The sequence below is a fragment of the Saccoglossus kowalevskii genome, chromosome 6 (assembly GCF_978046115.1).
Source record: "Saccoglossus kowalevskii chromosome 6, keSacKowa6.1, whole genome shotgun sequence".
In the NCBI taxonomy this organism is placed as follows: Eukaryota; Metazoa; Hemichordata; class Enteropneusta; family Harrimaniidae; genus Saccoglossus; species Saccoglossus kowalevskii.
Window position 1 is genome coordinate 5,710,695 of NC_140646.1, and position 27,781 is coordinate 5,738,475.

The following is a 27,781-nucleotide window of genomic DNA, read 5'->3' on the forward strand; positions in this document are numbered from 1 at the left end:
ATTACCAAAAACTAATCAAAACCTAGCATTAGTTCAGAGCATCTATGTACCAAGTTTCATCAAAATCCAATGAGTGGTTGTTTAGATATCAGTGGAACAGTCATGGAACCACTAAAAAATAGCTAATTATCATGCAAATTAGGTAATTAATATGCACGGATTTTTACCAAAAATTAATCAAATCTGCGCATATGTTCAGAGCATCTATGTACCAAGTTTCATCAAAATCCAATGAGTGGTTCTTTAGATATCAGTGGAACAGTCATAGAACAGCTAAAAATTAGCTAATTATCATGCAAATTAGGTAATTAACGAGCATGGATTTTTACCAAAACCTAATCAAATCTGCGCATTGGCCCAGAGCATCTATGCACCAAGTTTCATCAAAAACCGATGTATGGTTCTTGAGATAGCAGTGGAACAGTCGGACACACATACACACACACATACACACATACACACATACACACATACAGACACACTAACTGCAAAGACTCCCATTTTGTGCTTCGCACATGGGAGTCAAAAACTTGCATATTTACTATTTGTTTAATGAGTGCATTTTTGTTTAAAAATATCAGAGTAAACACTAAGTAAAATAGGAATCAACTGCTTTGTTTTATTTGAGTAAAATGGAAACCATGCGAAAACAAATGTGAAACATTACTGTCTGCTCGAGGAGAAGACACTGGGAATCATGTGCAAAGAGATTGTTTACAAATTAGATCACATTGAAAGTGCTTTCAGTCACGTTGTGTAGCTCTAATGCGTAAAATAGAAAATTTATATCTTGAATAAAACTGACAAACTTCCTTGGTGTTGCTGTCGGGTGTCTGCCTTATACATGGATTAAGTGTAGATGCAGGGATTCAGCTTTCCATCTCTCTGCTCGTGGCGTCGCAATAGCGGTGAAGGTCAGTACTGGGTTGAACCGACAGCCATGCCCACTATATTTTGAATGATCATAAATAATTTTTGAACCCAATAGTAGTGATCATTGTGATTATTATATAAATTTCTTGCAAAGTCTGGAACGATACTGAAAAAAAAATCGTTGATTTCCTTCTATATTCATACTTGAAAGTAGGCCGAAGTATCCGCAGGTGAATACGAGTATCCAGATAATAAGTTAGGATCGATCAGTTCACACGAATTGTTCTGTTCTGATTCATCATTGCAAAACAATGGCCTGGAAACGGCCCAGCTTGAGGGAAACAGTATCATGGAAAGAAAGAACAGTATCAGACACGATACCCTTAAAAGACCTGATGAGAACACTGCAGAATCGTGGGCGAAACAAAAGTTATGCGGCTATTGTCTAAGCGACGCAGACCCGAGGAGAACACTGTACATGTAACCAGCAATTTACGAATCAAGATTGGCAGAAAGTTGTATGGCATCTGTCTTCGATTTTGTCTACTGATGAATATGACGCACAAAGTGAAATTGAACTTGCGTTCATGAAAATCGGAAAGGGTACTGCTTTTTCGTCAAACTGAAAAAATGGTCGCATCACTCTTGTAACTGTGCATACTCGCATACATTCGATGTTTTTAGTCGCTGTATCTGCTCAAATTACATTCATCATGATATAATAAATCATTATATACTAAAATTCGCAAATTTACAGACCTTCCAATGAAATATTTTTTTTTTTGCGACAGAAAACGTTATTGCAATATGCAAATTAGGCTACTCACCCTAGTCAAATATTTGTTAAGAAACTTCAATGACTCTAAGTTATAAATTAATTAATGCAATAATTGACTAATTAATATGCATGGAATTGCACCAAAATCTAATCACAACATCTACTCATCATATATTAGCTGTGTGCCAAATTTCATTTGAATTGAAATTGTAGATCTTGAGTTATCAGTCACAGAGTCACAGACACTTGTACCACATAAGCTCCGTTTCACAGGAGCTAAAAATTAGAGTTGATGTCAACGAATGCAGACTGACAATGATTAATATGAACTACTCCTGCTTTCAACTACATGTCATTTTAAGGAAAGTTTCACCATAAAATGAAATAAAAACTGTACAACTGGTATTGTAATCACACAAAAATAATTACACCAAAAACAACAACAAGGACTAACTTTATTCACTTATGTACCTTTCGCTTCATCTAATAATAATCAATTAGGCAAGATAATAAAACATAAATGATTATTTTACAAATATTTCTGATTGGAATAGGACTGCAGTAACCAGCACAACTTACGCTGCATCTCCAGCTTGTAGTTTCTTACATGCAGTATCCACTACAGGTTGACATGCCCTTTGTAAAGCAGTATCAATACGATAGTCTTCACCGGCATCAGTTTCTTTAATAAGTCGTTCCACCTATGTGATAAAACAATAATTAACAAGCAATGCATGGCATAATCCTAGTTAGTTATCAAATTGAAGATACATTGTATATAGTTTTGTTTATAGTAATAAAGTTGTGACATAAACATGTCAGAAGTATGCATCCAGAAAATGATGCTTGAATATGATGATTGTTTAACATTAAAATGATTGACATCTTGTATCTGATCGTCAAACAAATACTTGTCCATATTGAAAAATATTGCTCTGGAACAGCATTAATTAAAACAAAATGGCCACAAGTCGGCCATTTTGAGTACATCTACATATCTATGTCATGATGTATAATAAATATATAAAATTTGAACATAATCAGTCAAAGCATGTCAGAGATATTGCACTAGAACTGCATTCATTAAAACAAAATGGCCACCAGTTGGTCATTTTGAATCCGATCTGAAAAATACAAGACATGAAATGTCACAGTCCCCGTTATTTGATTATAAAGTAGTACAAGGAACATCTGCAAACAGGTGAATAAATATGTACTCTTTGTGGTTACAACTCATCATAAAGTGATTTCCCATAATCTCGTTTTGTACTGACAACTAAAAACTTCCACTGACCCATGTTCAGAATCTCAGAGTACACAAGTGCAACAAAACTATTTGTCATACATGTATACTTGCTCAAGAAACTGCATTCATAAATCTGAGTGAACCTTGATGTACATGACTTCTTTGTTAATCAGGTCTTAGTATATTACCAGGACCTGGGTTTGTTTCAACATCGCCACTGGGCATCAGAATCATTCTCATGTTGTCAAATACAATTTGTTATTAATACAGTAAGGTTTATTATTTAAAATGTATTCATTGTACATAGAACAACATCTGTTAATTTAAACAATTGTAAAAGCTATGTTTTCAGAGCAAGTAAAGGTTGGTCTGCTCATAATCTTCAATGGAGAAGTAACAATTGTTTGAAGTCTTTTTGGTGCAGTGATATAACTGCATTTCAATCATTACTAATGGGTAAAAAATACTGTAAACCATTTAATTTTCACTTCTAGATATATTCAGGATTTTATGAAATTTGTGTACAACATTTCAATAAGGTCCCTGACACTCCATGTTGTAGGAACCCAGAAAAAATTGCCTTGCGAAATTGAAGCAGTTCACAGCACCACTGTAAAAAAAAAAAAAAGTTTAAAATGAGTATAGTCAAAGATATACACATGTGGGTTCATAAGACATATGTACCAATCTGAGTTGGTTCTAGAGATTAGTATCACAAGATTTTACTCTCCGTGATTCAATATCAGTCCTATGTATAACACTGTGTTGATCAGGCAAACTAATTGACAATGGCCCTACAGGTATCGCTGTGCAATCACAGTAGTTTTGTATTCTTCTTGCATTTCGACCATGTAAAAATATTTGTTTTTGAAAGTGGCCGAATTATTAGAAGAATCAAAGAAAGCTTAGAAAGAACTCCTGTGTGCTGAGAGTATTGGAGACACATTAAAAATTAATTCAAAATTACTTGAACTTGAGATGTTGATGGAAACGCAGAAAATTAATTATGCAAATAAGGTAACAAACAGATTTAAGTGTAAAACTAATAAGGTCTGCACAATGTACCAAGTTTCATTGAAATGTGATTAGAACCAAAAAAATATTAATTATTATGCTAATTAGAGAATTAATATGAACAGATTTTAACCCAAAAATAATCAGGCTGTCTATTGTCCTAGACCATTTATGTACCAAGTTTTATTCAAATGTGATGATCAATACTTGAGATATACAGTATTAATTAATTATGTTAATTAGGTGATTATGAAGCATAAATATTTACCAAAAACTAATATGGTGTATAGTCCTAGGTTCATTGAAATGTGACAGGTACAATGTACTCTTGAAAAGTTTCATTGAAATCCAATGAGTGGTTTTTAGACATCAGTGCAACAGCCATAGAACAGCAAAAAATTAACTAATTATGCAAATCTTCATTACAACTAAAAGTTTAATGCTCACAACATAAAAATACGAATATAATCATAGGCAACCTACTATTATATAATGAATAAATTGATCGACACAGGGACATCCCCCCCCCCCCGAGTTGTGGATATTTCGAAACGACCGGATAACAATTTACTTGAAAACTATGTCCCCATGAATTAATCGTTCGTGTACAATAATTTGACAGGGTATACAGTTTACGAACTAGTTTCGTAGATTGGAGACAATTTGTTTGCTTTTTTGGCTTTTCACAAGAATATAAAGCTGGCAATCATCATATTATTCACGTCCGTCCATCCGTACGTACGTCACGGAATGTACACCAATCGTACCCCAAAATACATTCAATTTTGCTGAAACTGGAGAACTTACCTTTGCAAACACGTCTCTTGTGCAGCCTTCTTGAAGTTCTTGAAATCAAATAAGGTTACTAGTTCTTCTAGTAACTAGTGAATGAGACCACTGAGCCGAACAGAATACATGTATAAACAGTACTATAATAAATTGCACGCAATGGAGAAATCACGTGCCATAGTGTTACTCACAGATCTAATCTAATGTAAAATATTTTATTTCAGCTGGAATTATCATTCGCTGAAAAGACTTTTTCTGGCTGTTTTTTGTATTGAATTTATTTTCATTGATTTTTGACAAGTTGACTGTAAAATATAGGAAAAAGGGAATATTCGCTGGATTTTATTTTAACTGAAACATTCCTTCAGCGAAAAAAGCAAAAAAATGTTGCAAGCGAAAATAAAGTATTTCACAGTAATTAATTTATTCTGAGCATGAGCAGACGTTCTGTCAATGTTGCCGGGAGAGGTATTTTTTGATAAAAATCGTGAAAAAAACCCACTTGGGATTGTCAGATCTGGAAAAACAATTACGTGCATACTTGGAAGACACTTGTTCATCAACCTGCCATGTTTCACTGATACCTGCTGTAGAATTTCTGAGAAAATGTTGAAGACAGAAAACGGAAATTTGACAAAACCTGAATTATAAAGCCCCCTTTTCAGGCTGCGCCTGAACGGGGACTAAAAATGACGTGCATCAGGTCCCCAAGTCTAATGCATGTACCAAGTTTGAACAAAATCCATCCATAAATGCCAGGAAAGCTTGATATTCGATGATTTTTTTGGCACAAAAATGGCCACCATTTGACCATTTTGAATCAGAATGTGAAATTCATTAATTAATTAACTAAATAAGTTGGATGACAAGTTATGAATTGTTTTTGCTCACTGGAAATAACACATACAATTGTATGAAATGTCTCCTACAGAAAGCAGCAGACAATGACTTACATGGTCACCAATAGTGGGCAGAGAATAACTCACCGATCTCATACAGAACTGCCCTAATTTGTTTGCTTGTTGCAAAAGACCCATTAAGCAATGTAATGTTTTTCCTTCACGTTGTAATCCATTGCAGTTGGTGTCTATTTCAGTTCGACAACTCAAAATTATATCAGGATTGATCATGTAGTCCTCCATTAGACTCTTACGAGTGTCAAATATCTCACCTTGACATTCACTGTTTATTGCATGACCTGAAAAAAAACAATGTATAACAGAACATGGTTTAAATAATCCTGACAAGTCACTACACTCCATCACTCTTCTTGTACAAATAGTCAGTATATATTTTCTATGAAAACATGTCCCAGTTCAATTTCGTTTTCATGAAAACATAATAAATTCATTATGGCATAAGTGATTTGATAGATGATTGACACTGATAAATGATAACTACATATTTTGTGGAATAAAATCAGGAAGACTTAATTTTAAATTATTTATTCCCCTGTAAAAGACATTTAGTGACTGGCATCCCAGTTATAAAATGATGGGCCCTGTTTACACATCAACCATGTCCATGGCAGACTGAATTTAAGCTAACATGTGGGATTATTATATCATCCGTCACTTCTGTTTGCGAGAGATTCTTTTTTACCTTTTGGTCTTCGCATAAATAGATGGGCTGAGAAATGCACAGATTGAGCGACTACATACATGTACTAGGGTAGTATGGGTATGTCCTCTCCCTAAAATTGACAACTGTTTAATAGACCAAATAGTATTTTACAATAGCTTCAAATTGTAGTATTAACAGTTACCTTTTTTAACTTGGTTTTCCAAACAAAGTAAAATAAATGATAATTTGGATTCCTTCTGCTTGATGTGTTGATATTCACAATGATATTTCTTGATATCTTGATGACAAGTCTTTTGTAACTTATAACTGATCTTGTAGTCTTGTGCTGCAAGGCGCTGTCGTATCGTCAGTTTATCCCGACACTGTAAACATAATATACAACAAATCATGAACATTGATCAAGGGGTTACATTTACTTACCTTATGATATTGCTCAAGTTCAAGTATTCTAAGCATTCTACAAAGACACAAAGCAACCTGAGAGCCATAGTTAAGTTTAAACACTAAACTGTACACGAGAAGAGAGGCCGAGGAGATGTATTCACCGCTTCCATGGCCCACCCCCTCAAGGATTAACTCAAAGTATTAAAGGAAGAGAACTTAATTATTTCTGGCAAATATTTGATCCAGGATTTTACGCATATTACTTATAGTTAAGGATCTGAGCAGACTCACGACTTCATTCATGTCATGTTATTGTTTAGAATCTGAGCAGACTCACCACTTCACTCATGTCACGTTACTGTTTAGGATCTGAGCAGACTCACCACTTCACTCATGTCATGTTAAGGATATGAGCAGACTCACCACTTCACTCATGTCATGTCATTGTTTAGGATCTGAGCAGACTCACCACTTCACTCATGTCATGTTATTGTTTAGGATCTGAGCAGACTCACTACTTCACTCATGTTATTGTTTAGAATCTAAGCAGACTCACCACTTCACTCATGTCATGTTATTGTTTAGGATCTGAGCAGACTCACCACTTCACTCATGTCACGTTATTTTTTAGGATCTGAGCAGACTCACCACTTCACGCATGTCATTGTTTAGAATCTGAGCAGACTCACCACTTCACTCATGTCACGTTATTGTTTAGGATCTGAGCAGACTCACCACTTCACTCATGTCATGTTAAGGATATGAGCAGACTCACCACTTCACTCATGTCATGTCATTGTTTAGGATCTGAGCAGACTCACCACTTCACTCATGTCATGTTATTGTTTAGGATCTGAGCAGACTCACTACTTCACTCATGTTATTGTTTAGAATCTAAGCAGACTCACCACTTCACTCATGTCATGTTATTGTTTAGGATCTGAGCAGACTCACCACTTCACTCATGTCACGTTATTTTTTAGGATCTGAGCAGACTCACCACTTCACTCATGTCATGTTATTGTTTAGGATCTGAGCAGACTCACCACTTCACTCATGTCATGTTATTGTTTAGAATCTGAGCAGACTCACCACTTCACTCATGTCATGTTAAGGATCTGAGCAGACTCACCACTTCACTCATGTCATGTTATTGTTTAGGATATGAGCAGACTCACCAATTCACTCATGTCATGTTATTGTTTAGGATATGAGCAGACTCACCACTTCACTCATGTCATATTATTGTTTAGGATCTGAGCAGACTTACCAATTCACTCATGTCATGTTATTTTTTAGGATCTGAGCAGACTCACCACTTCACTCATGTCATGTTATTGTTTAGGATCTGAGCAGACTCACCACTTCACTCATGTCATGTTATTGTTTAGGATATGAGCAGACTCACCACTTCACGCATGTCATGTTATTGTTTAGAATCTGAGCAGACTCACCACTTCACGCATGTCATTGTTTAGGATATGAGCAGACTCACCAATTCACTCATGTCATGTTATTGTTTAGGATATGAGCAGACTCACCACTTCACTCATGTCACGTTATTGTTTAGGATCTGAGCAGACTCGCCACTTCACTCATGTCACGTTATTGTTTAGGATCTGAGCAGACTCACCACTTCACTCATGTCATGTTATTGTTTAGGATCTGAGCAGACTCACCACTTCACTCATGTCATGTTATTGTTTAGAATCTGAGCAGACTCACCACTTCACGCATGTCATTGTTTAGAATCTGAGCAGACTCACCACTTCACTCATGTCATATTATTGTTTAGGATCTGAGCAGACTTACCAATTCACTCATGTCATGTTATTTTTTAGGATCTGAGCAGACTCACCACTTCACTCATGTCATGTTATTGTTTAGGATCTGAGCAGACTCACCACTTCACTCATGTCATGTTATTGTTTAGGATATGAGCAGACTCACCACTTCACGCATGTCATGTTATTGTTTAGAATCTGAGCAGACTCACCACTTCACGCATGTCATTGTTTAGGATATGAGCAGACTCACCAATTCACTCATGTCATGTTATTGTTTAGGATATGAGCAGACTCACCACTTCACTCATGTCACGTTATTGTTTAGGATCTGAGCAGACTCGCCACTTCACTCATGTCACGTTATTGTTTAGGATCTGAGCAGACTCACCACTTCACTCATGTCATGTTATTGTTTAGGATCTGAGCAGACTCACCACTTCACTCATGTCATGTTATTGTTTAGAATCTGAGCAGACTCACCACTTCACGCATGTCATTGTTTAGAATCTGAGCAAACTCACCACTTCACTCATGTCATGTTATTGTTTAGGATCTGAGCAGACTCACCACTTCACTCATGTCACGTTATTTTTTAGGATCTGAGCAGACTCACCACTTCACTCATGTCATGTTATTGTTTAGGATCTGAGCAGACTCACCACTTCACTCATGTCATGTTATTGTTTAGAATCTGAGCAGACTCACCACTTCACTCATGTCATGTTAAGGATATGAGCAGACTCACCACTTCACTCATGTCATGTTAAGGATCTGAGCAGACTCACCACTTCACTCATGTCATGTTATTGTTTAGGATATGAGCAGACTCACCAATTCACTCATGTCATGTTATTGTTTAGGATATGAGCAGACTCACCACTTCACTCATGTCATATTATTGTTTAGGATCTGAGCAGACTTACCAATTCACTCATGTCATGTTATTTTTTAGGATCTGAGCAGACTCACCACTTCACTCATGTCATGTTATTGTTTAGGATCTGAGCAGACTCACCACTTCACTCATGTCATGTTATTGTTTAGGATATGAGCAGACTCACCACTTCACGCATGTCATGTTATTGTTTAGGATCTGAGCAGACTCACCAATTCACTCATGTCATGTTATTGTTTAGAATCTGAGCAGACTCACCACTTCACGCATGTCATTGTTTAGGATATGAGCAGACTCACCAATTCACTCATGTCATGTTATTGTTTAGGATATGAGCAGACTCACCACTTCACTCATGTCACGTTATTGTTTAGGATCTGAGCAGACTCACCACTTCACTCATGTCACGTTATTGTTTAGGATCTGAGCAGACTCACCACTTCACTCATGTCACGTTATTGTTTAGGATCTGAGCAGACTCACCACTTCACTCATGTCATGTTATTGTTTAGAATCTGAGCAGACTCACCACTTTACTCATGTCATGTTATTGTTTAGAATCTGAGCAGACTCACCACTTCACTCATGTCATGTTATTGTTTAGAATCTGAGCAGACTCACCACTTCGCGCATGTCATTGTTTAGGATATGAGCAGACTCACCAATTCACTCATGTCATGTTATTGTTTAGGATCTGAGCAGACTCACCACTTCACTCATGTCACGTTATTGTTTAGGATCTGAGCAGACTTACCACTTTACTCATGTCATGTTATTGTTTAGGATCTGAGCAGACTCACCACTTCACTCATGTCATGTTATTGTTTAGGATATGAGCAGACTCACCAATTCACTCATGTCATGTTATTGTTTAGGATCTGAGCAGACTTACCAATTCACTCATGTCATGTTATTGTTTAGGATCTGAGCAGACTCACCACTTCACTCATGTCATGTTATTGTTTAGGATCTGAGCAGACTTACCAATTCACTCATGTCATGTTATTGTTTAGGATCTGAGCAGACTCACCACTTCACTCATGTCATGTTATTGTTTAGGATCTGAGCAGACTCACCACTTCACTCATGTCACGTTATTTTTTAGGATCTGAGCAGACTCCCCACTTCACGCATGTCATTGTTTAGAATCTGAGCAGACTCACCACTTCACTCATGTCACGTTATTGTTTAGGATCTGAGCAGACTCACCACTTCACTCATGTCATGTTAAGGATATGAGCAGACTCACCACTTCACTCATGTCATGTCATTGTTTAGGATCTGAGCAGACTCACCACTTCACTCATGTCATGTTATTGTTTAGGATCTGAGCAGACTCACTACTTCACTCATGTTATTGTTTAGAATCTAAGCAGACTCACCACTTCACTCATGTCACGTTATTTTTTAGGATCTGAGCAGACTCACCACTTCACGCAAGTCATTGTTTAGAATCTGAGCAGACTCACCACTTCACTCATGTCATGTTATTGTTTAGGATCTGAGCAGACTCACCACTTCACTCATGTCATGTTATTGTTTAGGATATGAGCAGACTCACCACTTCACTCATGTCATGTTATTGTTTAGGATATGAGCAGACTCACCACTTCACGCATGTCATGTTATTTTTTAGGATCTGAGCAGACTCACCACTTCACTCATGTCACGTTATTTTTTAGGATCTGAGCAGACTCACCACTTCACTCATGTCACGTTATTTTTTAGAATCTGAGCAGACTCACCACTTCACTCATGTCATGTTATTGTTTAGGATCTGAGCAGACTCACCACTTCACTCATGTCATGTTATTGTTTAGAATCTGAGCAGACTCACCACTTCACTCATGTCATGTTATTGTTTAGGATATGAGCAGACTTACCAATTCACTAATGTCATGTTATTGTTTAGGATCTGAGCAGACTCACCACTTCACTCATGTCACGTTATTGTTTAGGATCTGAGCAGACTCGCCACTTCACTCATGTCATGTAATTGTTTAGAATCTGAGCAGACGTACCACTTCACTCATGTCATGTTATTGTTTAGAATCTGAGCAGACTCACTTCACTCATGTCATGTTATTGTTTAGAATCTGAGCAGACTCACTTCACTCATGTCATGTTATTGTTTAGAATCTGAGCAGACTCACTTCACTCATGTCATGTTATTGTTTAGAATCTGAGCAGACTCACCACTTCACTCATGTCATGTTATTGTTTAGAATCTGAGCAGACTCACCACTTCACTCATGTCATTGTTTAGGATATGAGCAGACTCACCACTTCACGCATGTCATGTTATTGTTTAGAATCTGAGCAGACGTACCACTTCACTCATGTCATGTTATTGTTTAGAATCTGAGCAGACTCACTTCACTCATGTCATGTTATTGTTTAGAATCTGAGCAGACTCACCACTTCACTCATGTCACGTTATTGTTTAGGATATGAGCAGACTCACCACTTCACTCATGTCATGTAATTGTTTAGAATCTGAGCAGACGTACCACTTCACTCATGTCATGTTATTGTTTAGAATCTGAGCAGACTCACTTCACTCATGTCATGTTATTGTTTAGAATCTGAGCAGACTCACTACTTCACTCATGTCACGTTATTGTTTAGGATATGAGCAGACTCACCACTTCACTCGTGTCATTGTTAAGGATATGAGCAGACTCACTACTTCACTCATGTCATGTTATTGTTTAGGATCTGAGCAGACTCACCACTTCACTCGTGTCATGTTATTGTTTAGAATCTGAGCAGACTCACCACTTCACTCATGTCATGTTAAGGATCTGAGCAGACTCACCACTTCACTCATGTCATGTCATTGGTTAGGATATGAGCAGACTCACCACTTCACTCATGTCATGTTATTGTTTAGGATATGAGCAGACTCACCACTTCACTCATGTCATTGTTTAGCATCTGAGCAGACTCACCACTTCACTCATGTCATTGTTTAGGATATGAGCAGACTCACCACTTCACTCACGTCATTGTTTAGGATATGAGCAGACTCACCACTTCACTCATGTCATTGTTTAGGATATGAGCAGACTCACCACTTCACTCACGTCATTGTTTAGGATATGAGCAGACTCACCACTTCACTCATGTCACGTTATTGTTTAGGATCTGAGCAGACTCACCACTTCACTCATGTCATGTTATTGTTTAGGATCTGAGCAGACTCACCACTTCACGCATGTCATTGTTTAGAATCTGAGCAGACTCACCACTTCACTCATGTCATGTTATTGTTTAGATTCTGAGCAGACTCACCACTTCACGCATGTCATTGTTTAGGATATGAGCAGACTCACCAATTCACTCATGTCATGTTATTGTTTAGGATCTGAGCAGACTCACCACTTCACTCATGTCATGTTATTGTTTAGAATCTGAGCAGACTCGCCACTTCACTCATGTCATGTTATGTTATTGTTTAGAATCTGAGCAGACTCACCACTTCACTCATGTCATGTTATTGTTTAGAATCTGAGCAGACTCACCACTTCACGCATGTCATGTTATTGTTTAGAATCTGAGCAGACTCACCACTTCACGCATGTCATTGTTTAGGATATGAGCAGACTCACCAATTCACTCATGTCATGTTATTGTTTCGGATATGAGCAGACCCACCACTTCACTCATGTCACGTTATTGTTTAGGATATGAGCAGACTCACCAATTCACTCATGTCATGTCATTGTTTAGGATATGAGCAGACTCACCAATTCACTCATGTCATGTTATTGTTTCGGATATGAGCAGACCCACCACTTCACTCATGTCACGTTATTGTTTAGGATCTGAGCAGACTCACCACTTCACTCATGTTACGTTATTGTTTAGGATCTGAGCAGACTCACCACTTCACTCATGTCATGTTATTGTTTAGGATCTGAGCAGACTCACCACTTCACTCATGTCATGTTATTGTTTAGAATCTGAGCAGACTCACCACTTCACTCATGTCATGTTATTGTTTAGGATCTGAGCAGACTCACCACTTCACTCATGTCATGTTAAGGATCTGAGCAGACTCACCACTTCACTCATGTCATGTTATTGTTTAGGATATGAGCAGACTCACCACTTCACTCATGTCATGTCATTGGTTAGGATATGAGCAGACTCACCACTTCACTCATGTCATTGTTTAGGATCTGAGCAGACTCACCACTTCACTCATGTCATTGTTTAGGATATGAGCAGACTCACCACTTCACTCACGTCATTGTTTAGGATATGAGCAGACTCACCACTTCACTCATGTCATGTTATTGTTTAGAATCTGAGCAGACACACCACTTCACTCATGTCATGTTATTGTTTAGGATCTGAGCAGACTTACCACTTCACTCATGTTATTGTTTAGAATCTGAGCAGACTCACCACTTCACTCATGTCATGTTATTGTTTAGAATCTGAGCAGACTCACCACTTCACTCATGTCATGTTATTGTTTAGAATCTGAGCAGATTCACCACTTCACTCATGTCATGTTATTGTTTAGGATATGAGCAGACTTACCAATTCACTCATGTCATGTTATTGTTTAGGATCTGGAGCAGACGCACCACTTCACTAATGTCATGTTATTGTTTAGAATCTGAGCAGACACACCACTTCACTCATGTCATGTTATTGTTTAGGATCTGAGCAGACTTACCACTTCACTCATGTCATGTTATTGTTTAGAATCTGAGCAGACTCACCACTTCACTCATGTCATGTTATTGTTTAGAATCTGAGCAGACTCACCACTTCACTCATGTCATGTTATTGTTTAGAATCTGAGCAGACTCACCACTTCACTCATGTCATGTTATTGTTTAGGATCTGAGCAGACTCACCACTTCACTCATGTCATGTTATTGTTTAGAATCTGAGCAGACTCACCACTTCACTTATGTCATGTTATTGTTTAGGATCTGAGCAGACTCACCACTTCACTCATGTCATGTTAAGGATCTGAGCAGACTCACCACTTCACTCATGTCATGTTATTGTTTAGGATATGAGCAGACTCACCACTTCACTCATGTCATGTCATTGGTTAGGATATGAGCAGACTCACCACTTCACTCATGTCATTGTTTAGGATCTGAGCAGACTCACCACTTCACTCATGTCATTGTTTAGGATATGAGCAGACTCACCACTTCACTCACGTCATTGTTTAGGATATGAGCAGACTCACCACTTCACTCATGTCATGTTATTGTTTAGAATCTGAGCAGACACACCACTTCACTCATGTCATGTTATTGTTTAGGATCTGAGCAGACTTACCACTTCACTCATGTTATTGTTTAGAATCTGAGCAGACTCACCACTTCACTCATGTCATGTTATTGTTTAGAATCTGAGCAGACTCACCACTTCACTCATGTCATGTTATTGTTTAGAATCTGAGCAGATTCACCACTTCACTCATGTCATGTTATTGTTTAGGATATGAGCAGACTTACCAATTCACTCATGTCATGTTATTGTTTAGGATCTGGAGCAGACGCACCACTTCACTAATGTCATGTTATTGTTTAGAATCTGAGCAGACACACCACTTCACTCATGTCATGTTATTGTTTAGGATCTGAGCAGACTTACCACTTCACTCATGTCATGTTATTGTTTAGAATCTGAGCAGACTCACCACTTCACTCATGTCATGTTATTGTTTAGAATCTGAGCAGACTCACCACTTCACTCATGTCATGTTATTGTTTAGAATCTGAGCAGACTCACCACTTCACTCATGTCATGTTATTGTTTAGAATCTGAGCAGACTCACCACTTCACTCATGTCATGTTATTGTTTAGAATCTGAGCAGACTCACCACTTCACTCATGTCATGTTATTGTTTAGGATATGAGCAGACTTACCAATTCACTCATGTCATGTTATTGTTTAGGATCTGAGCAGACTCACCACTTCACTCATGTCATGTTATTGTTTAGAATCTGAGCAGACTCACCACTTCACTCATGTCATGTAATTGTTTAGAATCTGAGCAGACGTACCACTTCACTCATGTCATGTTATTGTTTAGAATCTGAGCAGACTCACTTCACTCATGTCATGTTATTGTTTAGAATCTGAGCAGACTCACCACTTCACTCATGTCATGTTATTGTTTAGAATCTGAGCAGACTCACCACTTCACTCATGTCATTGTTTAGGATATGAGCAGACTCACCACTTCACGCATGTCATGTTATTGTTTAGAATCTGAGCAGACGTACCACTTCACTCATGTCATGTTATTGTTTAGAATCTGAGCAGACTCACTTCACTCATGTCATGTTATTGTTTAGAATCTGAGCAGACACACTTCACTCATGTCATGTTATTGTTTAGAATCTGAGCAGACTAACCACTTCACTCATGTCACGTTATTGTTTAGGATATGAGCAGACTCACCACTTCACTCATGTCATGTAATTGTTTAGAATCTGAGCAGACGTACCACTTCACTCATGTCATGTTATTGTTTAGAATCTGAGCAGACTCACTTCACTCATGTCATGTTATTGTTTAGAATCTGAGCAGACTCACCACTTCACTCATGTCATGTTATTGTTTAGGATATGAGCAGACTCACCACTTCACTCGTGTCATTGTTAAGGATATGAGCAGACTCACTACTTCACTCATGTCATGTTATTGTTTAGGATCTGAGCAGACTCACCACTTCACTCGTGTCATGTTATTGTTTAGAATCTGAGCAGACTCACCACTTCACTCATGTCATGTTATTGTTTAGGATCTGAGCAGACTCACCACTTCACTCATGTCATGTTAAGGATCTGAGCAGACTCACCACTTCACTCATGTCACGTTATTGTTTAGGATATGAGCAGACTCACCACTTCACTCATGTCATGTCATTGGTTAGGATATGAGCAGACTCACCACTTCACTCATGTCATGTTATTGTTTAGGATCTGAGCAGACTCACCACTTCACTCATGTCATGTTATTGTTTAGGATATGAGCAGACTCACCAATTCACTCATGTCATGTTATTGTTTAGGATGTGAGCAGACTCACCACTTCACTCATGTCATGTTATTGTTTAGAATCTGAGCAGACTCACCACTTCACGCATGTCATTGTTTAGGATATGAGCAGACTCACCAATTCACTCATGTCATGTTATTTTTTAGGATCTGATCAGACTCGCCACTTCACTCATGTCATGTTATGTTATTGTTTAGAATCTGAGCAGACTCACCACTTCACTCATGTCATGTTATTGTTTAGAATCTGAGCAGACTCACCACTTCACGCATGTCATGTTATTGTTTAGAATCTGAGCAGACTCACCACTTCATGCATGTCATTGTTTAGGATATGAGCAGACTCACCAATTCACTCATGTCATGTTATTGTTTAGGATATGAGCAGACTCACCACTTCACTCATGTCATTGTTTAGGATATGAGCAGACTCACCACTTCACTCATGTCATGTCATGTTATTGTTTAGAATCTGAGCAGACTCACCACTTCACTCATGTCATGTTATTGTTTAGAATCTGAGCAGATTCACCACTTCACTCATGTCATGTTATTGTTTAGGATATGAGCAGACTTACCAATTCACTCATGTCATGTTATTGTTTAGGATCTGGAGCAGACGCACCACTTCACTAATGTCATGTTATTGTTTAGAATCTGAGCAGACACACCACTTCACTCATGTCATGTTATTGTTTAGGATCTGAGCAGACTTACCACTTCACTCATGTCATGTTATTGTTTAGAATCTGAGCAGACTCACCACTTCACTCATGTCATGTTATTGTTTAGAATCTGAGCAGACTCACCACTTCACTCATGTCATGTTATTGTTTAGAATCTGAGCAGACTCACCACTTCACTCATGTCATGTTATTGTTTAGGATCTGAGCAGACTCACCACTTCACTCATGTCATGTTATTGTTTAGAATCTGAGCAGACTCACCACTTCACTTATGTCATGTTATTGTTTAGGATCTGAGCAGACTCACCACTTCACTCATGTCATGTTAAGGATCTGAGCAGACTCACCACTTCACTCATGTCATGTTATTGTTTAGGATATGAGCAGACTCACCACTTCACTCATGTCATGTCATTGGTTAGGATATGAGCAGACTCACCACTTCACTCATGTCATTGTTTAGGATCTGAGCAGACTCACCACTTCACTCATGTCATTGTTTAGGATATGAGCAGACTCACCACTTCACTCACGTCATTGTTTAGGATATGAGCAGACTCACCACTTCACTCATGTCATGTTATTGTTTAGAATCTGAGCAGACACACCACTTCACTCATGTCATGTTATTGTTTAGGATCTGAGCAGACTTACCACTTCACTCATGTTATTGTTTAGAATCTGAGCAGACTCACCACTTCACTCATGTCATGTTATTGTTTAGAATCTGAGCAGACTCACCACTTCACTCATGTCATGTTATTGTTTAGAATCTGAGCAGATTCACCACTTCACTCATGTCATGTTATTGTTTAGGATATGAGCAGACTTACCAATTCACTCATGTCATGTTATTGTTTAGGATCTGGAGCAGACGCACCACTTCACTAATGTCATGTTATTGTTTAGAATCTGAGCAGACACACCACTTCACTCATGTCATGTTATTGTTTAGGATCTGAGCAGACTTACCACTTCACTCATGTCATGTTATTGTTTAGAATCTGAGCAGACTCACCACTTCACTCATGTCATGTTATTGTTTAGAATCTGAGCAGACTCACCACTTCACTCATGTCATGTTATTGTTTAGAATCTGAGCAGACTCACCACTTCACTCATGTCATGTTATTGTTTAGAATCTGAGCAGACTCACCACTTCACTCATGTCATGTTATTGTTTAGAATCTGAGCAGACTCACCACTTCACTCATGTCATGTTATTGTTTAGGATATGAGCAGACTTACCAATTCACTCATGTCATGTTATTGTTTAGGATCTGAGCAGACTCACCACTTCACTCATGTCACGTTATTGTTTAGGATCTGAGCAGACTCGCCACTTCACTCATGTCATGTAATTGTTTAGAATCTGAGCAGACGTACCACTTCACTCATGTCATGTTATTGTTTAGAATCTGAGCAGACTCACTTCACTCATGTCATGTTATTGTTTAGAATCTGAGCAGACTCACCACTTCACTCATGTCATGTTATTGTTTAGAATCTGAGCAGACTCACCACTTCACTCATGTCATTGTTTAGGATATGAGCAGACTCACCACTTCACGCATGTCATGTTATTGTTTAGAATCTGAGCAGACGTACCACTTCACTCATGTCATGTTATTGTTTAGAATCTGAGCAGACTCACTTCACTCATGTCATGTTATTGTTTAGAATCTGAGCAGACACACTTCACTCATGTCATGTTATTGTTTAGAATCTGAGCAGACTAACCACTTCACTCATGTCACGTTATTGTTTAGGATATGAGCAGACTCACCACTTCACTCATGTCATGTAATTGTTTAGAATCTGAGCAGACGTACCACTTCACTCATGTCATGTTATTGTTTAGAATCTGAGCAGACTCACTTCACTCATGTCATGTTATTGTTTAGAATCTGAGCAGACTCACCACTTCACTCATGTCATGTTATTGTTTAGGATATGAGCAGACTCACCACTTCACTCGTGTCATTGTTAAGGATATGAGCAGACTCACTACTTCACTCATGTCATGTTATTGTTTAGGATCTGAGCAGACTCACCACTTCACTCGTGTCATGTTATTGTTTAGAATCTGAGCAGACTCACCACTTCACTCATGTCATGTTATTGTTTAGGATCTGAGCAGACTCACCACTTCACTCATGTCATGTTAAGGATCTGAGCAGACTCACCACTTCACTCATGTCACGTTATTGTTTAGGATATGAGCAGACTCACCACTTCACTCATGTCATGTCATTGGTTAGGATATGAGCAGACTCACCACTTCACTCATGTCATGTTATTGTTTAGGATCTGAGCAGACTCACCACTTCACTCATGTCATGTTATTGTTTAGGATATGAGCAGACTCACCAATTCACTCATGTCATGTTATTGTTTAGGATGTGAGCAGACTCACCACTTCACTCATGTCATGTTATTGTTTAGAATCTGAGCAGACTCACCACTTCACGCATGTCATTGTTTAGGATATGAGCAGACTCACCAATTCACTCATGTCATGTTATTTTTTAGGATCTGATCAGACTCGCCACTTCACTCATGTCATGTTATGTTATTGTTTAGAATCTGAGCAGACTCACCACTTCACTCATGTCATGTTATTGTTTAGAATCTGAGCAGACTCACCACTTCACGCATGTCATGTTATTGTTTAGAATCTGAGCAGACTCACCACTTCATGCATGTCATTGTTTAGGATATGAGCAGACTCACCAATTCACTCATGTCATGTTATTGTTAAGGATATGAGCAGACTCACCACTTCACTCATGTCATTGTTTAGGATATGAGCAGACTCACCACTTCACTCATGTCATGTTATGTTATTGTTTAGAATCTGAGCAGACGTACCACTTCACTCATGTCATGTTATTGTTTAGAATCTGAGCAGACTCACTTCACTCATGTCATGTTATTTTTTAGGATATGAGCAGACTCGCCACTTCACTCATGTCATGTTATGTTATTGTTTAGAATCTGAGCAGACTCACCACTTCACTCATGTCATGTTATTGTTTAGAATCTGAGCAGACTCACCACTTCACGCATGTCATGTTATTGTTTAGAATCTGAGCAGACTCACCACTTCATGCATGTCATTGTTTAGGATATGAGCAGACTCACCAATTCACTCATGTCATGTTATTGTTTAGGATATGAGCAGACTCACCACTTCACTCATGTCATGTTATTGTTTAGGATATGAGCAGACTCACCACTTCACTCATGTCATTGTTTAGGATATGAGCAGACTCACCACTTCACTCATGTCATGTTATGTTATTGTTTAGGATATGAGCAGACTCACCACTTCACTCATGTCATGTTATTGTTTAGAATCTGAGCAGACTCACCACTTCACGCATGTCATGTTATTGTTTAGAATCTGAGCAGACGTACCACTTCACTCATGTCATGTTATTGTTTAGAATCTGAGCAGACTCACTTCACTCATGTCATGTTATTTTTTAGGATATGAGCAGACTCGCCACTTCACTCATGTCATGTTATGTTATTGTTTAGAATCTGAGCAGACTCACCACTTCACTCATGTCATGTTATTGTTTAGAATCTGAGCAGACTCACCACTTCACGCATGTCATGTTATTGTTTAGAATCTGAGCAGACTCACCACTTCATGCATGTCATTGTTTAGGATATGAGCAGACTCACCAATTCACTCATGTCATGTTATTGTTTAGGATATGAGCAGACTCACCACTTCACTCATGTCATGTTATTGTTTAGGATATGAGCAGACTCACCACTTCACTCATGTCATTGTTTAGGATATGAGCAGACTCACCACTTCACTCATGTCATGTTATTGTTTAGGATATGAGCAGACTCACCACTTCACTCATGTCATGTAATTGTTTAGAATCTGAGCAGACTCACTTCACTCATGTCATGTCATTGGTTAGGATATGAGCAGACTCACCACTTCACTCATGTCATGTTATTGTTTAGGATATGAGCAGACTCACCACTTCACTCATGTCATTGTTTAGGATCTGAGCAGACTCACCACTTCACTCATGTCATTGTTTAGGATATGAGCAGACTCACCACTTCACTCACGTCATTGTTTAGGATATGAGCAGACTCACCACTTCACTCATGTCATTGTTTAGGATATGAGCAGACTCACCACTTCACTCACGTCATTGTTTAGGATATGAGCAGACTCACCACTTCACTCATATCATGTTATTGTTTAGAATCTGAGCAGACTCACTTCACTCATGTCATGTTATTGTTTAGAATCTGAGCAGACTCACCACTTCACTCATGTCACGTTATTGTTTAGGATATGAGCAGACTCACCACTTCACTCATGTCATGTAATTGTTTAGAATCTGAGCAGACTCACTTCACTCATGTCATGTTATTGTTTAGAATCTGAGCAGACTCACTACTTCACTCATGTCACGTTATTGTTTAGGATATGAGCAGACTCACTACTTCACTCATGTCACGTTATTGTTTAGGATATGAGCAGACTCACCACTTCACTCGTGTCATTGTTAAGGATATGAGCAGACTCACTACTTCACTCATGTCATGTTATTGTTTAGGATCTGAGCAGACTCACCACTTCACTCGTGTCATGTTATTGTTTAGAATCTGAGCAGACTCACCACTTCACTCATGTCATGTTAAGGATCTGAGCAGACTCACCACTTCACTCATGTCACGTTATTGTTTAGGATATGAGCAGACTCACCACTTCACTCATGTCATGTCATTGGTTAGGATATGAGCAGACTCACCACTTCACTCATGTCATGTTATTGTTTAGGATATGAGCAGACTCACCACTTCACTCATGTCATTGTTTAGGATCTGAGCAGACTCACCACTTCACTCATGTCATTGTTTAGGATATGAGCAGACTCACCACTTCACTCACGTCATTGTTTAGGATATGAGCAGACTCACCACTTCACTCATGTCATTGTTTAGGATATGAGCAGACTCACCACTTCACTCACGTCATTGTTTAGGATATGAGCAGACTCACCACTTCACTCATGTCACGTTATTGTTTAGGATCTGAGCAGACTCACCACTTCACTCATGTCATGTTATTGTTTAGGATCTGAGCAGACTCACCACTTCACTCATGTCATGTTATTGTTTAGAATCTGAGCAGACTCACCACTTCACGCATGTCATTGTTTAGAATCTGAGCAGACTCACCACTTCACTCATGTCATGTTATGTTATTGTTTAGATTCTGAGCAGACTCACCACTTCACGCATGTCATTGTTTAGGATATGAGCAGACTCACCAATTCACTCATGTCATGTTATTGTTGAGGATCTGAGCAGACTCACCACTTCACTCATGTCATGTTATTGTTTAGAATCTGAGCAGACTCACCACTTCACGCATGTCATTGTTTAGGATATGAGCAGACTCACCAATTCACTCATGTCATGTTATTTTTTAGGATCTGATCAGACTCGCCACTTCACTCATGTCATGTTATGTTATTGTTTAGAATCTGAGCAGACTCACCACTTCACTCATGTCATGTTATTGTTTAGAATCTGAGCAGACTCACCACTTCACGCATGTCATGTTATTGTTTAGAATCTGAGCAGACTCACCACTTCACGCATGTCATTGTTTAGGATATGAGCAGACTCACCAATTCACTCATGTCACGTTATTGTTTAGGATCTGAGCAGACTCACCACTTCACTCATGTCACGTTATTGTTTAGGATCTGAGCAGACTCACCACTTCACTCATGTCACGTTATTGTTTAGGATCTGAGCAGACTCACCACTTCACTCATGTCATTGTTTAGGATATGAGCAGACTCACCAATTCACTCATGTCATGTTATTGTTTAGGATCTGAGCAGACTCACCACTTCACTCATGTCATGTTATTGTTTAGAATCTGAGCAGACTCACCACTTCACTCATGTCATGTTATTGTTTAGAATCTGAGCAGACTCACCACTTCACGCATGTTATTGTTTAGGATATGAGCAGACTCACCACTTCACTCATGTCATGTTATTGTTTAGGATCTGAGCAGACTCACCACTTCACTCATGTCATGTTATTGTTTAGAATCTGAGCAGACTCACCACTTCACGCATGTCATTGTTTAGGATATGAGCAGACTCACCAATTCACTCATGTCATGTTATTGTTTGGGATATGAGCAGACTCACCAATTCACTCATGTCATGTTATTGTTTAGAATCTGAGCAGACTCACCACTTCACTCATGTCATGTTATTGTTTAGGATATGAGCAGACTCACCACTTCACTCATGTCATGTTATTGTTTAGGATATGAGCAGACTCACCAATTCACTCATGTCATGTTAAGGATATGAGCAGACTCACCAATTCACTCATGTCATGTTAAGGATCTGAGCAGACTCACCACTTCACTCATGTCATGTTATTGTTTAGGATCTGAGCAGACTCACCACTTCACTCATGTCATTGTTTAGGATATGAGCAGACTCACCACTTCACTCATGTCATGTTAAGGATCTGAGCAGACTCACCACTTCACTCATGTCATGTTAAGGATCTGAGCAGATTCACCACTTCACTCATGTCATGTTAAGGATCTGAGCAGACTCACCACTTCACTCATGTCATGTTATTGTTTAGGATCTGAGCAGACTCACTACTTCACTCATGTCATGTTATTGTTCAGGATCTGAGCAGACTCACCACTTCACTCATGTCATGTCATTGTTTAGGATCTGAGCAGACTCGCCACTTCACTCATGTCATGTTAAGGATCTGAGCAGACTCACTACTTCACTCAAGTCATGTTATTGTTTAGAATCTGAGCAGACTCACCACTTCACTCATGTCATTGTTTAGGATATGAGCAGACTCACCACTTCACTCATGTCATGTTAAGGATCTGAGCATACTCACTACTTCACTCATGTCATGTTATTGTTTAGGATCTGAGCAGACTCACCACTTCACTCATGTCATGTTAAGGATCTGAGCAGACTCACCACTTCACTCATGTCATGTTATTGTTTAGGATATGAGCAGACTTACCACTTCAGTCATGTCATGTTATTGTTTAGGATCTGAGCAGACTCACCACTTCACTCATGTCATGTTATTGTTTAGAATCTGAGCAGACTCACCACTTCACTCATGTCACGTTATTGTTTAGGATCTGAGCAGACTCACCACTTCACTCATGTCACGTTATTGTTTAGGATCTGAGCAGACTCACCACTTCACTCATGTCATTGTTTAGGATATGAGCAGACTCACCAATTCACTCATGTCATGTTATTGTTTAGGATCTGAGCAGACTCACCACTTCACTCATGTCATGTTATTGTTTAGAATCTGAGCAGACTCACCACTTCACTCATGTCATGTTATTGTTTAGAATCTGAGCAGACTCACCACTTCACGCATGTTATTGTTTAGGATATGAGCAGACTCACCACTTCACTCATGTCATGTTATTGTTTAGGATCTGAGCAGACTCACCACTTCACTCATGTCATGTTATTGTTTAGAATCTGAGCAGACTCACCACTTCACGCATGTCATTGTTTAGGATATGAGCAGACTCACCAATTCACTCATGTCATGTTATTGTTTGGGATATGAGCAGACTCACCAATTCACTCATGTCATGTTATTGTTTAGAATCTGAGCAGACTCACCACTTCACTCATGTCATGTTATTGTTTAGGATATGAGCAGACTCACCACTTCACTCATGTCATGTTATTGTTTAGGATATGAGCAGACTCACCAATTCACTCATGTCATGTTAAGGATATGAGCAGACTCACCAATTCACTCATGTCATGTTAAGGATCTGAGCAGACTCACCACTTCACTCATGTCATGTTATTGTTTAGGATCTGAGCAGACTCACCACTTCACTCATGTCATTGTTTAGGATATGAGCAGACTCACCACTTCACTCATGTCATGTTAAGGATCTGAGCAGACTCACCACTTCACTCATGTCATGTTAAGGATCTGAGCAGATTCACCACTTCACTCATGTCATGTTAAGGATCTGAGCAGACTCACCACTTCACTCATGTCATGTTATTGTTTAGGATCTGAGCAGACTCACTACTTCACTCATGTCATGTTATTGTTCAGGATCTGAGCAGACTCACCACTTCACTCATGTCATGTCATTGTTTAGGATCTGAGCAGACTCGCCACTTCACTCATGTCATGTTAAGGATCTGAGCAGACTCACTACTTCACTCAAGTCATGTTATTGTTTAGAATCTGAGCAGACTCACCACTTCACTCATGTCATTGTTTAGGATATGAGCAGACTCACCACTTCACTCATGTCATGTTAAGGATCTGAGCATACTCACTACTTCACTCATGTCATGTTATTGTTTAGGATCTGAGCAGACTCACCACTTCACTCATGTCATGTTAAGGATCTGAGCAGACTCACCACTTCACTCATGTCATGTTATTGTTTAGGATATGAGCAGACTTACCACTTCAGTCATGTCATGTTATTGTTTAGGATCTGAGCAGACTCACCACTTCACTCATGTCATGTTATTGTTTAGAATCTGAGCAGACTCACCACTTCACGCATGTCATGTTATTGTTTAGGATCTGAGCAGACTTACCACTTCACTCATGTCATGTTATTGTTTAGGATATGAGCAGACTCACCACTTCACTCATGTCATGTTATTGTTTAGAATCTGAGCAGACTCACCACTTCACGCATGTCATTGTTTAGGATCTGAGCAGACTCACCACTTCACTCATGTCATGTTAAGGATCTGAGCAGACTCACCACTTCACTCATGTCATGTTATTGTTTAGGATATGAGCAGACTCACCACTTTACTCATGTCATGTTATTGTTTAGAATCTGAGCAGACTCACAACTTCACGCATGTCATTGTTTAGGATATGAGCAGACTCACCAATTCACTCATGTCATGTTATTGTTTAGGATCTGAGCAGACTCACCACTTCACTCATGTCATGTTATTGTTTAGAATCTGAGCAGACTCACCACTTCACTCATGTCATGTTATTGTTTAGAATCTGAGCAGACTCACCACTTCACGCATGTTATTGTTTAGGATATGAGCAGACTCACCACTTCACTCATGTCATGTTATTGTTTAGGATCTGAGCAGACTCACCACTTCACTCATGTCATGTTATTGTTTAGAATCTGAGCAGACTCACCACTTCACGCATGTCATTGTTTAGGATATGAGCAGACTCACCAATTCACTCATGTCATGTTATTGTTTAGGATATGAGCAGACTCACCAATTCACTCATGTCATGTTATTGTTTAGAATCTGAGCAGACTCACCACTTCACTCATGTCATGTTATTGTTTAGGATATGAGCAGACTCACCACTTCACTCATGTCATGTTATTGTTTAGGATATGAGCAGACTCACCAATTCACTCATGTCATGTTATTGTTTAGGATCTGAGCAGACTCAGTACTTCACACATGTCATGTTATTGTTCAGGATCTGAGCAGACTCACCACTTCACTCATGTCATGTCATTGTTTAGGATCTGAGCAGACTCACCACTTCACTCATGTCATGTTATTGTTTAGGATCTGAGCAGACTCACCACTTCACTCATGTCATGTTAAGGATCTGAGCAGACTCACTACTTCACTCAAGTCATGTTATTGTTTAGAATCTGAGTAGACTCACCACTTCACTCATGTCATGTTAAGGATCTGAGCATACTCACCACTTCACTCATGTCATGTTAAGGATCTGAGCATACTCACTACTTCACTCATGTCATGTTATTGTTTAGGATCTGAGCAGACTCACCACTTCACTCATGTCATGTTAAGGATCTGAGCAGACTCACCACTTCACTCATGTCATGTTATTGTTTAGGATATGAGCAGACTTACCACTTCACTCATGTCATGTTATTGTTTAGGATCTGAGCAGACTCACCACTTCACTCATGTCATGTTATTGTTTAGAATCTGAGCAGACTCACCACTTCACGCATGTCATGTTATTGTTTAGGATCTGAGCAGACTTACCACTTCACTCATGTCATGTTATTGTTTAGGATATGAGCAGACTCACCACTTCACTCATGTCATGTTATTGTTTAGGATCTGAGCAGACTCACCACTTCACTCATGTCATGTTATTGTTTAGAATCTGAGCAGACTCACCACTTCACGCATGTCATTGTTTAGGATCTGAGCAGACTTACCACTTCACTCATGTCATGTTATTGTTTAGGATATGAGCAGACTCACCACTTTACTCATGTCATGTTATTGTTTAGAATCTGAGCAGACTCACCACTTCACTCATGTCATGTTATTGTTTAGAATCTGAGCAGACTCACCACTTCACGCATGTCATTGTTTAGGATATGAGCAGACTCACCAATTCACTCATGTCATGTTATTGTTTAGGATCTGAGCAGACTCACTACTTCACTCATGTCATGTTATTGTTTAGAATCTGAGCAGACTCACCACTTCACTCATGTCATGTTATTGTTTAGAATCTGAGCAGACTCACCACTTCACGCATGTTATTGTTTAGGATATGAGCAGACTCACCACTTCACTCATGTCATGTTATTGTTTAGGATCTGAGCAGACTCACCACTTCACTCATGTCATGTTATTGTTTAGAATCTGA

The 27,781-nt window shown here is 38.8% G+C and overlaps 1 protein-coding gene across 3 annotated transcripts in view; it reads right to left on the reverse strand.

The window, feature by feature from the left end:
- LOC102801849 (Golgi apparatus protein 1-like) overlaps window positions 1-27,781 on the reverse strand; it is a 171,349-nt gene that overhangs the window by 73,498 nt on the left and 70,070 nt on the right. For all 3 annotated transcript variants that reach the window (XM_085499987.1, XM_085499986.1, XM_085499985.1), the window contains exons 6-8: window positions 6,466-6,646; window positions 5,687-5,898; window positions 2,231-2,352 (exon numbers count right to left, since the gene is read on the reverse strand). In XM_085499987.1, coding sequence (XP_085356113.1) covers window positions 2,231-2,352; window positions 5,687-5,898; window positions 6,466-6,646 — 515 coding nt within the window. The remainder of the gene's footprint in view (window positions 1-2,230; window positions 2,353-5,686; window positions 5,899-6,465; window positions 6,647-27,781) is intronic.